Genomic DNA, 15,995 nt, shown 5'->3' with positions numbered 1-15,995 from the left:
TAATATCGATAATACAGAGGAAAAAATGTGACAAGTTTAGTCACAAGACTTAGGACCGGTCGGATCAAGACCAAGGCGGCTCTTAAGTCTGTGTCTGAAGGCTGTGAATGGAAATTATTAATTAAAAAGTCACGTGACTATCCCGACCTTTAAGTAAAAGTTCTTCCGAATAACGAATCAATTCGATTGTTTGTTATCCGCGAATCACGCCAATCAGTTTATTCGTCATTCACGAATAAAAACGATACGAACACCGTTCCAGGAGACATAGGAAGCTATAAAATGTAAGATATCTATAAGATTACAAATAAATTCTCAAGAAGAATAATATAAAAGATAAAGAAACAGGAAATACAAGTTTTTCCAGAATTTTGTGTTACCTACGCATGTGACTAAAATTACCTGCACATTACTAATTAGTAGACTGCGGATCTTTATGCAGAATAAACAATATTTGCATTGATTGCGAGACACAGGAGAGAAATAAACATTTCTTGCTTCTTTTAATTATTTTAGTAAGCTAAAACCGATATGCTGGTGCATTTAAATCTTTTCAATATGTCCACTGCTTTAAATTGTGCTTACCCATTTTTCTCATAAATGCATAAAATCCGCAGTCTACTGATAAGTATCGGTATTTTGCTGATTAGTAAAATACTTCTCACGCTAGATACAAGTAAAAAAGAAATAGGAAAAGTACAAAAAGTTGTGTCCAAAAAAGAGTACTAAAAAGAAGAATGGATCAGTCCAATGTCAAAAGAAGGTTTTGCTATCTTTGTATAAATTTAAAAACTTTAATGCTCAGTTAGTTTTATTTATTTTTATAATAGTTAGGTTTATCACAGACGAGGTATAGGTGCAGATCAATTGCCCAATGTATTTTTCTGTCTCACGTTCGGGGGGCTCTAGAGTAGCCTAGAGCAGGGCTGTGCGAGTACTCGAAAATACAAGCCGAGCTTAGCTCGACCAGAGAGAAGAGGGGACTGTTCACGCCCGGGTTTTCGGTGTTCCCGATATAGTGCTGACATCTGCTCAGCCTTAGCATGGCACAGAACCGAGCAGCGAGATATATCTCGTCGGTGCTGCAGGCCTAGTTTAGAGCCACTAGAGCCCCCTTACCATTCCGTGTCACATCCTACCGTATCGGCTAGAACTAGTAATGTGGAACTAATATTCTTCGACGGCGCTGTTGCTGATAGAATTTGAAATCTCATATCGGGGATACTATAAATGATGGAGCAGAGAAAAGAATGTTGTGCCCTCTTAATCACCGACGAGATATATCTCGTCGGTGTCTTAATTGTTGCTTTGCGCAATTGTCGACGACAATTACTGGACGTTACCATATGCGATGAAGCGGTTACCGACGCGTAATTCACATTACATGTCAACATTTATATTGTACTTTAACACAATCATTTTATGTAAGAATCGACAATAAATAAATAAAGACAATGTAATGCAAAAACGTTTCTACGTATATAATTATTGAACCCTCAATTCTTCCCGAACGTCCGACTTGTCGTTGAGTTATACTACTGAATTTCATCATATTCTCCTAATAGAAAATGCGACTTTCGGAAAATTTCGACGGTCTGATTTGTCATTGACTGATATTACTGAATTTCGTGCTACCTCCTTCGATATCATATTCTTCTAATACAAAGTTCGATTTTCGGAATTTTCGAAAATTTTTCGCAATTTTCGAATTTCTACTAGGAGAATATTATAGCAAAAAACGTCTCTCGTTTACTATCATACTCTCCTAATACAACACTTAATTTTCTCTAATTTCAAAAATTTTGCTGTTCCCGAAAATTTTGAAGACATTAATTTAATTCTAATATCGAATATTTATGCCCAGGGTGGAGAAAGAAGAACACATTGATTGTCGTAATTAATAGTCTTTATATTTCTGACCGAATAAATTACAACGCCAAACGTGCACATGATAAATATTAAAGTAATAAACTGATAAACGTTAAAGTAATTAAACATTTTCTTATACTCGAACACACGAATGTAGTAATTCATTTTAAGCCTATTCTGATATCTCCAAACGAACAACAATATTAATTGATTTCGTTTTAGTACAAGATAGATCACGCTGCGAAGTCTGAAGTTATCTCGTTGTCTGCGTCTACTGTATTTTGAATCTAAATCGATCGTCAGCTTTGCATTTATAATTGTAGCTAACCTTATATTCGTTAAATAAGTAATATATTAGAATGACTGCTTTGTCACCGGGTAAAGTGTTACATAAAAATTTGTAAATCTCAGCTACGATTTCATGTGAAATGGTACGTATCATCAACCTTTGTTCAACTTGATTCAATACAACACTTCTAAGATAAATGAATCATAGATGCAGCAATATGAAATGTTACTTTTAACGAATTATATTATTATACTCTTTATTGTTTTCATATACTGATATATGAAATGGATTTATATTATATATTTATATATCGCTTTTGGTTTCACTCTTGTAGTTGAAATCCTCGATTCCTTCGGTTAATTTATTCCAAATATTCGGTCATTCAATAAATATTGCGAATCTCGTTGTATATTTGTGTCAGGTGAAACACTGTCCAGTGACTCCATCTTCCTATGATTTGATATGACTCCATAAGTAAAAGTCGAGAAGGTATAAATCATGACCGATATGATATGAGTGTTTACTTTACAGTTCTTAAAAACGAAGCGCCGAACGAAAAAATTTTATTTTTTCTCCAAAAATTACCCTATACTCGATTGAATCGCTAATTGCATACGAACTACTCTGTATGATTCGATGAACTGTCGAAAATTAAGGGAAATGAACATAGAATAGTTGGGATCATGCTTTAGTATTTTACCTTCCAAAAATATGAAAAATATATCGCATTACTTATAGCATGATTATATTCGAATGGTTTTCGTTCGTTTCGCCAATAGATACGGTGAAAAAGGAAGTTGGTCGCAACTTCCGGCGAGCGATGAATTCCCTGTTAGACTTCAGCCAAGAAAGTAACGTTGGACTGCCGTCGCAAGATCGACTACAAATAGATGGCAACGTGACTGTCCTGAAACAGCTGTATGCAAATTTAGTTTTACTAAGCATATGAAAATGCTTCTGAGGGGAATTTATTTAGTAGATTGACTCATTTATATATTATATATCTTATTTATTATAATATAACTTTATCATATAATAATTTCTTAATTATATATTTATATATCGTGCGATGTAATTCTTTATTTAATTATCTTTAATTTACAATACTAAATATATTTCTGATAATGAGAATGAGATTCATTTTCTGAACATTCCGATCGATGTGGCAACGTTCTTTTAGAGACAGTGATCAAGATGTTCTTTGCATATGTTACACGGAGGCCCGTGACTTCCTGGCAGCTGGATTAACTGATGGCACAGTGAAATTATTCAAAATGAATTCTGAGGTAGACGTGTTGACACTGCGCGACACTGAAATCATGCAAAAACCAAGCCCGACGACTGCGGTTCAACACAGGCCTGCTCACAAATCGCATCCGATCAAGAGAACTGTAACTGCAACCTGTTAGTACCATTTTTAGACATCCCTTTCTATTTTCCATTCTCTTCATACCAAAATGTTTTGACACGCGATGATTATAAAGTAGAGGTGTTTATTTGAGATTATAAAAAATAATTATATGCAATATAAAACATTAACAAGATTAACCGGGATTCAAGAAAGTCATACTATTTTCATCGTATTAAAGTCATGAACAAAAGAAAGAAATGTTTACTTAGCTTCGGTACCTTGCAATTGATGCAGAAAAATTTTATTTTGCGTGAAGCTCCGCGATCTAATATACGTATAATACAGGGTGTCCCAAAGATGTTGTACTTCCTCGAAAGGGAAGATTCCTGGGGTCATTTGAATTTCAGCTTTGTCTCGTTTTTGTAATGATTGTAGACGCGAATGGGTGCGTGAAGTGTTGGCATTATCCAAGCTCCCAGTGCCTTTACACCATACGAGAGAAGAGGCAGACCCTTGGCTTGACTTACCATACTCAGTTACCAAAATTCGTAACCACAGGAGACGATGCGAAGCTCTACTTGTATGATGAGGAAACCAACACGCTGGAAAGGATATTTCAAGCAAGGTTCGATATGTTGCACTGTGTTACATTTCAATTTATAAAAATGAATGGCTCAGTTACATGTCAGAGACTTAATCACCACTATTTACAGAATAACATCTTTATCGTTGAAAATTAAATATTGACATACTATGCCCGGCAGAAAATATTCGATCGAAATTGTGAATTTGATTGTTGAACGAATTATTCGGGCGTATATTAGATATAAATAATAGCATAGTGTGTAAGTAATGGTGTAAGAGGTAATGATATTTTATAAAAATATTAATGAAATGATGCATGATGTTTTGCTTTTTACCAAACATTAAATAATAAACTGTTCACCTGCATGGGAAAATTCTCAAATTTTCAAATGGAATATTTTGACTCTTTGGCTTCGAAATTTCAAAAAATCAATTTCTGTATTCTTAACTTACAGTTCGTGTAGATTTATATGTGACATTATTAGAAAATGTCTCTAATGCAAAGCGATGACTCGTGTAAAGTGAAAGTAAAATATAAAATAGGGATAAATTAGAATTTTCATTGTTTGCGTTCGAAAGAAAATTAGTTGCTATCACAATATACTCTTAATTAGTGCGAACTAGAGTTCCCTATATTTGTATAAAAAAATTATTAACTTATTTTATACAACTGTATATAACGTAATTAATACCACCGTTGAAGATATTAATTATCAAGAGGTTGTATCATGGTTTCGCAAAAGCAATGAATATTGACAAAATATTATATACATTTATTCTACATTATTTCCTAAAATTGGATATTCGTCACGGTACCGATCCAACATCAATATGCATTACATTTATATTAGATACACTTGCTTTTGGTATAAAAACTCACCATTCAGAAAGTCTATTAAGGTAAAATTAAATTACCGATGGAACATCGTACGTATGGGAAAGCCCACAGTGATGCTAATCCATCGAAAATTCGTCCTTTGTTCGGAAGAGTGTTATGTGAATCGGAAGATCGTTCTTTCGATGTAAATCAACTTCGATCGGGAACATTTATTTATTTGACGCGTAACAATAGTTCGGTGTGATCGCGTCGAATGAAAACGGGACACTTTCTCTTCTTACAATTGTAGTACGTTTATGCTTTGCGGCTAACATAATGACAATAATAACAGTGTTCGAAGGCACGAAGATTGTAGAGCCCTGGGATCAAACAGACGATGCCAGAAGTCTTACAATGTGTAACTCTTCTGTTCTCGTTTTACAGTGATACTCTGTTCATACTGACTCTACTCGCAGTTGCTTAATCATTTACAGCGAATCTACTTCCAATATTTCCTTCTCCGTTTGCGAACTCTCTCGTTAACCGTGAATGTGATTGTTTCCTGTACAATTCCACCATGTCCGACGACTAACAAGTATTTACAATAATAGTATTACTAGTAATCTCTTTTACGTTCGTTTCAGCTTACGGTTATTTCCAGGATCGTGATCTCGCTGACGACCGCTCGGTTTGCAAGCGTTTCGCTTGATGATGCGTTTCTATAATGAGTAGACTGCGGATTTTATGCATTTATAACGCAAAATGAGTAGCTGTAATTTAAAACAGTCGAAACATTAAAATCATTTAAATACTATCAAAGAAAGAAGGAACTGTCTAACTGGTTCCTTTCGCTTGCGACCGATGCAGACAAATTTTTATTTTGCTGACTAATAATGAGCTTGAAATGTGAAAATTTGTCTCCAAATTCCTATCCATATGTTCCCGCATTAGCCTCGGTATTTGAGTGCAAAGTCTGCAGCCAAAATTCCATGCCAAATTGAAGCCAAATCTTGGCTTCGTTCAGCTTCGTTGTAGAGGGCAGCACTAAGAAGAGGGAACCTCACCTTATTCTGAAAGCAAATATCGGGCAAAATCGAAGTATAACACATTTATACACATATTTTAGTTTTTATAACACATTTTTTACGGCGCTTTATCTTTCACTGTACATTGTGGTGTTTACGCACCGCGAACGAGGTTACGTCCGCTCTTAGTGCGACGGACCTGCCCTCCATAACGAGGGCTGAACGAAGCCAAGGTTTGGCTCCAATTTGGCATGGAATTATGCCTGAAAATTTTGCACCAAATTTGCGATCCATCTGTCTCAGAATTTGTCGACAAATTTGGGTGCCAAATTCTATAAAATGGGGACCGAATTCTGCTCCAAGCAGGGTTTGGTACCAAACCGGCAAGTTTTTGCTCATAAAATGTGGTGCAAACATTGCACTAAATTTCCTTGAAACAGCATTTGGCTAACTGGGTAGTTTGAATACTTTTCGTTCCAGCGACTCGTTGGAAGTCATGGACGGTCACAAATCGAGGGTTTTCTGTGCGTGTTTCAACCCGAAATCAGCACACGAGCTGATCTCCGGCGGCTGGGATGACACAATTCAGTTCTGGGACACCAGACAACCCTACGCGCTTAGGCGCATTTCCGGTGTACATATGTGCGGCGATGGGCTCGACATAACGAAAAATGGCAAAGAGGTATTCTCGCGTCGAGAGTTCTGTGTTTCTATGTTATAGCTAGGCCACGGATTTTATGCATTTATGGTATAAACGTGTAGGCAAAAGTTAGAACAGCGAAAGAATCGAAGGAATTTCAGAATAACTATTATTTTCAATCTGTTCAAATGATTGAAGAAAGAATGAAGTTTCAATTTGTCTCGAATTTCTTACAATCTTTGCGAACAATTTCGAATTTCCATAAAGATCCGCAGTCTAATTATAGTAATGCTGCTTAATGCTGTTTTTGTAAAACTCCGATTATCGGTACTAATCCTCACGAGATATACCCCGCGGTAGTGGGGATAAATCCGCGACGTTTACCATCCAGGCTCTGGCGACATATATACAGGAATCATTGTATTTTCGTTATCAACAAGTGACAGTAAAGTCTGGACGAATCTAATGACCCTGGGAATCCAATATAATTAAAAAATAACTACAATAAAAGAATCAGTAAAGAAATTTAATTTTTGACGTCTGCAGTACCAAAAATATCTGAGATCACTGGAGATCAATTTCTATAAAATTTGGTGTCAATGCTGTGAAGACTATTATATTAGTTTTACAAAGATGATCCCCCGATAAAAAAAAAGTAGTATAAGACCTGTGGGTCAAAGACCCCATGAGAACGTTCTCTTTGTAATAAATAATGTATAAACGACAGCGATATCTGTCACGTGAGATTTAGTCGTCATCTCGTGAAGTTGTATACATAAAAATAAGTGAATTCTTCAATACATTAAACATGAGCAAAATAGCATATACTAAATTTCTGGTTCATAATCTACTTCGGTACCAAGTAATAAAATTCATTAATACAATTTCTAATAAATACCTTCACTCTTTATTTGTACAAAATGAAGTATTTTTTTGAAAGATCACTAGTAAAAACTGTTACTTGTCTTTACATATACAGATAACCAAACCCTAAACGAACCGTATGTTGAGAAGATAGCGACAGTATTTTATTATTCTAATTATTAAAATCGTTTATGGTATCCTTATAAAATTCTGCAATAAAAGAGGTATTATTAGGCATTAGGTTTAGGTGGATTATAATACAGAGGTATTATAAGTACCAAGCATCGTCCCTGAAGAGTTAACGATAAGTACATTCTGTGCACAGATCTTGTCCTGTGCTTGGCAAAGGCAGAACCCTATTCAGTTATGGGACTATGGCAGTGGAAAGCTGCTAGTCTCTCTGGAACCAGACAGCTACTCTTCCTTGCTCTATTGCGGGAAATACGTGACGAACATGTTCATCGCATGCGGTGGCACCGATGTCAATCTCTTCAGGGTGGTCGACTTGAGATCTCACGCTGTAAGTTTCCATGTTGATCTTCAGACTCGGTCAGCTGATTGTCAACGGATACGTTGTTTTCTGTTCGACAGACACTGGCGATGATCAGGAACTTAAGCGGAGGCACGTACAGCATGGACATAGGCCCGGTGAACCCAAGGCATGCGAAGAAAACGAAAACGGCTGCCGTGGTACCGCAAATCGCGTTCTGTGCCGGCAAACGCATCTTCGAGATTGACGCTCAGCCTGGCTGACGATATTCGAAACAACGTATCTGTTTGCATGTTGCCTCTGAAAATTAAACGTTTCAACGACAGCTGAAAATGTGTTCCCGTCAATGCCCGTCCCGCAGCCGATCGAAAAACACTCCCAGTCAAAAAGATGGCGTCGCGTGCGCGTTGTCTTTAATTTCCAGTGACAACTTTTCGGTTTCAATCCACCGCCGGCAATATAGGTCGCTCGATGCCAGGAGAATTCACAATTTCCCGTAGAATTTTCATTTTCATTACTGAGAGGTATTGAACATTCGGCTACGAATATCGCGTTGCGCATTAGGTTGTAATAAAGGCTACAATAAGTATGAGTGTTATTAATGCTGTTGTTGTTGTAAAACTATTATCAACGCATTCGTGGCAGTTTTTAAACAAAATGACTCCACACACGAATATAATTTGGATTATATTTACTTGTTTAATTCACGATGCAGTGGAGTGCGACGTCAGTGTTCAGAACAGTGTTAGTTTAAAGCCCAGTAAACAATTTGCTTTGAATTTGGCAAAGTCTGCAGCCAAAACTCCGTGCCAAATTGAAGCCAAATCTTTGTTTCGTTCAGCTTCGTTCTAGAGGATAGGTCGGTCGCACTAAGAGGGAACCTAACCTTTTTCTGAAAGTAAATATCGGGCAAAATCGAAGTATAACACATTTCTACACATATTTTAGTTTTTATAACGCATTTTTTACGACGCTTTGTCTTTCACGGTACAGTGTGGTGTTTACGCAACACTTTTGCGAACAAGGTTACGTTCGCACTTAGTGCGACGGACCTGCCCTCTACAACGAAGCTGAACGAAGCCAGAGTTTGGTTCCAATTTGGCATGGAGTTTTGCCTGCAGAGTTTGCACTCAATTTGCGATCCATCTGTCTCCGACATTGACTAGGAATTTGTGGACAAATTTTGGTGCCAAATTCATACAAAATGGGGACCAAATTCTACTCCAAGCAGGATTTGGTACCAAATGAGCAAGTCTTTCGCTCGCAAAGTGTGGGGCAAACATTACGCTAAATTTCCTGGAACAGCATTTGTCTAACTGGGTGCTTTACTGATTTGTACAATAAATCGTGTTGTGTGTAGATCACCTTAGATTAAATAGTATACATTCGAATAATGGATCATTCAGGTACCATCGTTTCGAATAGAGGTTCTACTGAAGTGTCAATTGAACAAGCAAATATGTTGCAATTGTAAAATGTTGTTACATTGGAATGGAACAATTTACGTGAAGAAAAAATCCAAAAACTATACCAAATGAAAAGAAATGATTGCAATTATGTAGAATATAAGAGAGGAGCACTAATTGTTAGACTGCGGATTTTATGCGTTTCTGATAAAAACGACTAGGTGGAATATCAAATTGTAATGATAGTATAATTTAAGAATATTCTTACACTCTGTTCAATTGATTAAAGTCGTTGAGAGTAGAAACACATTTTTATTTCACTTCTGCTTCCTACAGTCGATCTGGAAAGGTTTTAATTTGCATAAAGATCCGTAGCCTACAAATAGCGTATGCCTCCTGAAAAATAAAATAAATAGTTATAACTATAATCCGTGATAATTCGTAACCTCGACAGAAAGTTGTGTCATGTCGTTAGGAGATCCTAAATTTAATTTTGCATGCTTCGCATATTTATTCTTCACGAACATAAGAAGTTCTTATAGTACATAAGCACTATCTTCTTGGCCGGGAGTGTAAAATAAGAAGAACCGTCCCAGAGGACGAATCGTTCGGATCGTTTTATTGTATCTCTGTTGCAAAGATGATTTCGCCGACGATGCTCGCACTTCAAAGTAGAGATTTAGTCGACCGCGTGCCGTACAACAAAAGAGAAAAAAAATAAATAATCCCCCGTCATCCGCGGAGTTTTCAAACGCATAATCACAACATTGGCGAAGTAACATTTTTTTTATTCTAATATAATGTGTTACAGTTTAATAGCATTCGCTCTCAGGTATTGTTCTCGTTTCTCAAATACCTCGTCTGAGAGACAACAGCAGTTAGAATGAACGTATGAGAAAATTATTTGCAAAATTATCTCGGTAATAAAATATATTTCTACACACACACAGTCATCGCGGTGCATCATATCAAAACGAGCCTCGCATTCATCATCATCCGGGGGGTGGGGGGCTGTCGGTGATTCGGGGGATGGAGTGAGGGGTATGAGGGGGCTAGGAGGAGTATAAAATTGGTCAACATGGCTTTGCGAACGCAAACAGAACGAGCGGTCCGATGATATGTCTGTAAACGACGACCTAGACACATATTTCTTTTTCTTTTTTTGTTCATTTTTCTTGTTTTATTGTTTTTGGGAACGCACGACGCAGCGTTCCCAGCAGCGTTTTGTCGCTCATTGTGCTTGCTCGGTGCTGTCACAATGCTCGAATCCTCGCCGGAGAGAATAGTCGTCACTGGTTGGTAAAAAAACAGTACTGTCAACCGAATGGAAAATCAATCGGGTCGCACGACGATGCCGCGATCGTGGGTGGGTGGTGTGTGGGGGGTGCAAAAGTGTTACAGTTTCTTTTTGATGATAATTCGATTGGTCGAACAAGGGTTAGAGCCCTCCAGGAAAATGGAGGGCGGTTTCGCTACCTTTTCTCTCTCTCATCTCGCATACACATCTCGTGCACCATCCTAATCACATCATTTGCACTAAATCACTAATAGTTATAGCTTAAACGTTACGGTCGCTCCGAGGTCTTTCATTTCATCCCGTTTCGGTTTTCTTTCTTTGTATACAACATCTTTCGCTCGGCGCCCTCGGCAATCACAACGAGACAAAAGGAGGAGCCAGCTTGGGCGTGACCTCGGACCTTTCGTTCACAGCCTGACCGAGCCGACGCTCCTCTCTCGCCTTCGAACGTCTTCAAGACTGGCTCCGCCTTTTTATTTTACGCTTCCCCCCCCCCGCTCTTTTTCTTTCTTTTAATTTGTTTACATGACGTCCTTCGTGAACCATCACGTTTGATTCCAAGCCCATTTAGGTCTCTGACGACATGTCGTAGGAATAACAGTTTCCGTGTCTTGAATGAATGTATTGTACAACCTTAGGTTAGCGAAACTGAATGTACAGTATTTCTATGTAAATATCCAAAAGCATGTAAAATGCATGGATGGTGCAATAAATATTCTATTTATCTATCTATTTTTTCACTGTCTCACAAAACTGATGCAATATAGAAACTTTCTGTATCATTCTCTTCTTTTTTTCTTCCACTCTTTTGTTACAAAGTTTTAACTAGCGCTAGGTGGGACAAAAGACTGATGATAATAATGTTTCCTATGAAAATATCATCTTTTCTAGGATTCGTTCAACAGAAGCACGTGCAAAAAAAAACGTGAGAGCGAAATTTTGCAGGTACCAGAGATCAACGGCAGCCGGCTAGAAGGACGCGCGCGTGTGCAGAGAGACGCCGAATATTCGCGATTTTGCTAAGTGCTTTAATTACAGACATCGACCCACAAGCGTAGACACACGATTCAAACAAGAAGTGAGGAACGAAAGCGTCCTAAAAACAAAACTTCGTTCGTTTTCAAATAACAACAACAATAGAGTAACGGAATTTCGTTTCCAAGAATAAATATCGAAAAACGATCCCTTCGAAACAATGTGTTTACAAAATTGCACAAATTTTTCCAATGCTTCTCTGCACTCGATGCTCCACTTGTTCCACATCCGAAAGCTTTTGTTCGCCTTACTAAAAACTATTATCAGCAGTCTTTCGTGTCGCCGTTATTCAAAAAATTACTATGAGTGATGATCTTCTTACAGAGAACAGTACGACAAGTTTGCAAATTGCATTTGTTTAAAGAAGTATCGAAAAAATAGGTGACCTGTCTTTATCTAATTATCGCGGAGTGTAGTACAAAGACTCTCGCGAGCATCAACGAATCTTCTCGCTACGGGTTCGCTTGTCAAGAAGAAAAAAAGAAAAAATACAAAGACGACAAAGACAAGCTCAAAGTTTATAATTGGACGCTGAAGGTTCCTCGACGCTTGAGTTCCGCGCTTTGTCCATACTTTGAGGCAAAGTAATCTCCATCTGTTCGCGATGGGATCGATTTTTAAGCGCTGAACCGAGTTGCAGTTCGCAATTTACAATTACAGTCAGCTGAAAACATCTCCGCGCACACTTTCAAACACAACAACTTTTTAAAAATTGGGCTCGAGACACTTGAGTCTTTTCAACATGTTGAAAGAATCAGCCGATGTGTACAGAAATTTTCGAGACAATTCCATTCGCTTCTGAAGGTCATATTTATCAACGCTATTCCAATATTCTAAATAACCATATCGTTTCTCTAAATATAATTCTGAGAGTTAAGGTATTGAATACTTTCAGACACAAATACCTCGAGATTAAATGATCGCACTGGATATTGTGGTTGTTGTCTACAATAATATTGAAGAAAATATACAAGATTTCTTAAAGAAAAAAAAATACAGAAGCCCTTGAAATCTCGAGAAAGAATTTTCATTGTAGACTCGGATTAAAAACAGCAGTGAAAACCAATATTTACTTTTCTTCGATACTCCTACCAATTGCAATTTTTTTACACGTAGTAGACCGATTCTTCCAACTTCTCGAAGAAGTTCAAGTGCCTCGGTCCACTTAGAAGAAAGTTAGCGCGTTTGAAACGGTGTACGGAGAGTTTTGTCGTGCAACCCGTGGCGAGAAGGTTCGTTGGTTGACACACGCTCGACAGTGGTGGGAAGCGGACGCAAATCCCGGTCGATTAGTCGTCGAGTTCGAAGAGGACCATATCCCCGACTCGTTGGCATCAGTAGAGATCACACAGTTTCATCGTGGCCACGTCAACATACCTTATGCATTCAGGTACGCGCGCTCAGATTCTCGACAGCGGTGGGAGAAGACCGTCAACAACATAATCTCTCCCGTATTACATGGTGTTGTAAACCGGACTATTATGCCTAGGCCTGACCTGCAGCCTGGCAAGAGGATGCGTCCTGCCGTGCTGTTGCTGTTTCTTGGTGACCGCAACAACGTTCGCCGAGGGCACCGGCGGCCTGCCAGGCGCTTCCGGCGGCTCGGTGAAGGACATATTGATCGGCGCGGACCTTCTGCTGTACTCGACGGTGGCTTTCGACTTTCTGGAGTCTGGCTTCACCTCGTACTTGCCGACCAGGACGCGTACCGACCGGTCCTCCTTGCTCTCCTGCGAGGACGCGACCTGCTTCTCTTCTTCTTTGGTTTCGGACGGGGCCTGAATCTTGGATTCATTGTGCGGGATCACCGGCGACGAGGGCAGACTTCGGATCTTGACATCCGACTTGGTGGAGGACTTCGCCTCGAACTCCTTCTTGAGATTCTTCACGATGCCGGAGGTGCTTCGTGGGCACTCGGCTTCCGGCGAGTCGTCCACGGGCAGACAACGCTTATTGTATATCGACTTGTTACTAAGATTCTCGAGAACCATCTTGTGGTGTTTCACGGAAGGACACTGAGTGGTGTTGACGACGCACGGGCTGGAGGTCTCGCTCTCCGATCTGCAGGACCTCAACGCCGCCGGCAGGTCCGACTCCGAGGAGAGCGAGGACGGCTCCGGCGCGCTCGTCGACAGCCTCCCGACCTGACGGATCGACGGCGACGAGATGTCGATTCCCCTAATGGGACTCGGCGAGTTTCTAACAGTTACTTTTACATCGATCTTAAAATTAGTCTCTTGGCTAGGCGACGAGTCTCTGCTTCGCGAGGTTGGGGACCCTGCCCGGTGCAAGAGCACAGGATTATACGACTCCTCCTCGACAGGTAGTCGGTCCTTCGTCTCGGGATCAGAGGTCTGTGTGCACACCCGCTTCACCGTTCCGGAGGACGTGTTCTCCTCGAGTTTCTGCTTCGTGCGCTTCACCGTACCCGGGTGCCAAGGTATCTCCTCCTTGTCGTAAGGAAACAAACCGCTAGAGCCAAGGGGGTCCGATGATCGCAAGTCATACGAGCCCCAGGAACTGTTCCTCGACGGCAGCGTTGCCCACGAACTGTGTACCGAATTGTTGTCCAGGACCACAGCACTGTCGTAACTGTTCCATGAGCTTTGCCGGCTCGGCGACTCCCTCGTCACCGGCTCGCCGTGCCTCTCTTCACGGTCAAACACTCTGTCTACCTGCGTGCTGAACGGGTCACCGTCTTTCCTCGTTTTCCGACCGGCCACCGTCGGACACATCGTCATTATCGCGACACAGTCACTTTCCGCACTCACTTCGTCGTTAGTCTTACTATCGTTACTACACGAATTGGTACACGTTGCATCGGACGATGCAGTCCAGACTAGACATTCACTATCGTTACCGCTCTCCGTTTTCTTCGTCTCCTTCTCGCCGGGGTCCCACACGTCCTGCTTCGTCTCCGACGTTTGCCGCGCCAGGAGACCATTCTCCTGCACGGCCTGCATCATCGGACTCTGCGCACGAGGTTTATTGTCGCTGTCCGAAGTCGGGGAAGACGGTTTGCTGCCCACACCCTCGAACTGACTCGTCAGGTTCAGCACCAGACCTCTCCTCTTCTGACCTTGCGTCTCCAGCTTGATGATTCGATTCTTCACGCTCGGTATGTCGGGCGACGGACTCGGCAAGTGGACGATCTTGTTCTGGGAAACGCTGTACGACTGACCGTTCCCGCAAGGCATCAGAACGTTACGAGCCTCCTGAGATATGTCCGACTTCTGGTTCGTCGAGCGCAGCAGCTCCTCCCGAGTCACTTCCGTGCTTCCTGTCTTGTCTATGCTTTCGAGCGACTGCGAGAGCGGAACTGCAACATCAAAGTCATTGTATTACAGATTCGAAAGCGTACCGGGGACAATCTTAGTTATCCAGTCTGATTCTAGTCACAGACAAGACATCTCGTCGCGCAATGTCGTTCATCAGGTGGTATCAACGACTTTGCGACGCGAGACATTTCGTCCATACCTTCGCCCATGTCCACGAAGGAGTTAACAAACAGTGACTGTCTAGAAGTTTCATCTATTTATTTAATAACAATTGTTAATTTCTCGATAAGGAAGCTTTCACCTTACACCAAGATCTTGGAAAACGTTAGATTGAAATTGTAAGGTAAGGGGTTCGAGGAGTGGTCATTCTGATAAATTTTAACTCTGCGGTTTGGGCTCTTTGAATAAATTTTTATGACGTCTTTCAGGGTGCTTGCTGCTCAATAGTTGGTCAAAACGTGAAAAGCCAAGGGTTGTTAACAGTTACATACCAGAAGGCAACATATTCTCGGTGGTGGTCAGATTCGGCGACCAACTCTTCGGCCTCTGGCTCGTTTTTTTCAGCTCGAGGCCCGAAACAGTTTGCAACCCGCTCCCCGTGTTGCCCGACTTCTCCTCCTTTTTTAACTGGTCCTTCGTCGACGTGGGAGACTTCAGGTTCGTGTCCGACTTCGATCTCTGAAGTTTCTCCTTGTTCTTCATGGCGTCCAGGATGCCCTGGTAGGTCTCCAGCTGCAGCAGGAAGCTGTTGTTAGGCTTGATGCAGTTCCGTTTCTCCTTGACGTGTTTCCAGGCCTGAGAGAAGTCCCAGTTGTACGCTTTCATCGCGTACGCGATTACCACCGAGGCGGACCTGGAGACTCCCATCTTGCAGTGCACCAGCACCTTGGAACCCTCTTTCTTCGCCTTGGTGATGTACTTGAACGTGTCGTCCCAGTGTTTCAACAGGTCCGTCTTCTCGTCGTCGTAAACGCGCACGTTCAAGTACGTGAACATGCCCGGGAAAAAGTTGTCGATCTCCCGGGTTACGTTCAGGATATGCCTAACCC

General features: G+C 40.7%; 2 protein-coding genes across 5 annotated transcripts in view; one reads left to right on the top strand and one right to left on the bottom strand.

Moving 5' to 3' along the window:
• The first annotated feature begins 2,138 nt into the window (after positions 1 to 2,138).
• On the top strand, positions 2,139 to 8,784 carry LOC143355622 (WD repeat-containing protein 18-like). 2 transcript variants are annotated; one of them, XM_076790635.1, is made up of 7 exons: positions 2,139 to 2,300; positions 2,938 to 3,076; positions 3,339 to 3,562; positions 3,945 to 4,134; positions 6,417 to 6,618; positions 7,766 to 7,960; positions 8,032 to 8,784. In XM_076790635.1, the coding sequence occupies exons 2-7, from the start codon at positions 2,979 to 2,981 to the stop codon at positions 8,191 to 8,193; spliced, it is 1,071 nt and encodes a 356-aa protein (XP_076646750.1). In that variant the 5' UTR covers positions 2,139 to 2,300; positions 2,938 to 2,978; the 3' UTR covers positions 8,194 to 8,784. The 2 variants fall into 2 exon arrangements, with proteins under 2 accessions (XP_076646750.1, XP_076646748.1); XM_076790633.1 differs by lacking the exon at positions 2,139 to 2,300 and having other exon boundaries at positions 2,775 to 3,076.
• Positions 8,785 to 10,103: 1,319 nt separating this feature from the next.
• Positions 10,104 to 15,995, bottom strand: part of Ssh (Protein phosphatase Slingshot) — a 103,389-nt gene continuing 97,497 nt past the window's right edge. For all 3 annotated transcript variants that reach the window (XM_076790598.1, XM_076790599.1, XM_076790600.1), the window contains 2 exons: positions 15,438 to 15,994; positions 10,104 to 14,987 (listed from right to left, as the gene is read on the bottom strand). In XM_076790598.1, the coding sequence (XP_076646713.1) occupies positions 13,123 to 14,987; positions 15,438 to 15,994 (2,422 nt within the window). In that variant the 3' untranslated portion in view covers positions 10,104 to 13,122. The remainder of the gene's footprint in view (positions 14,988 to 15,437; position 15,995) is intronic.

Source organism: Halictus rubicundus, chromosome 7 (assembly GCF_050948215.1).
Source record: "Halictus rubicundus isolate RS-2024b chromosome 7, iyHalRubi1_principal, whole genome shotgun sequence".
Lineage (NCBI taxonomy): Eukaryota > Metazoa > Arthropoda > Insecta > Hymenoptera > Halictidae > Halictus > Halictus rubicundus.
The sequence above is the reverse complement of the archived record's forward strand: the minus strand, read 5'-3'. Positions and strand labels throughout refer to the sequence as shown.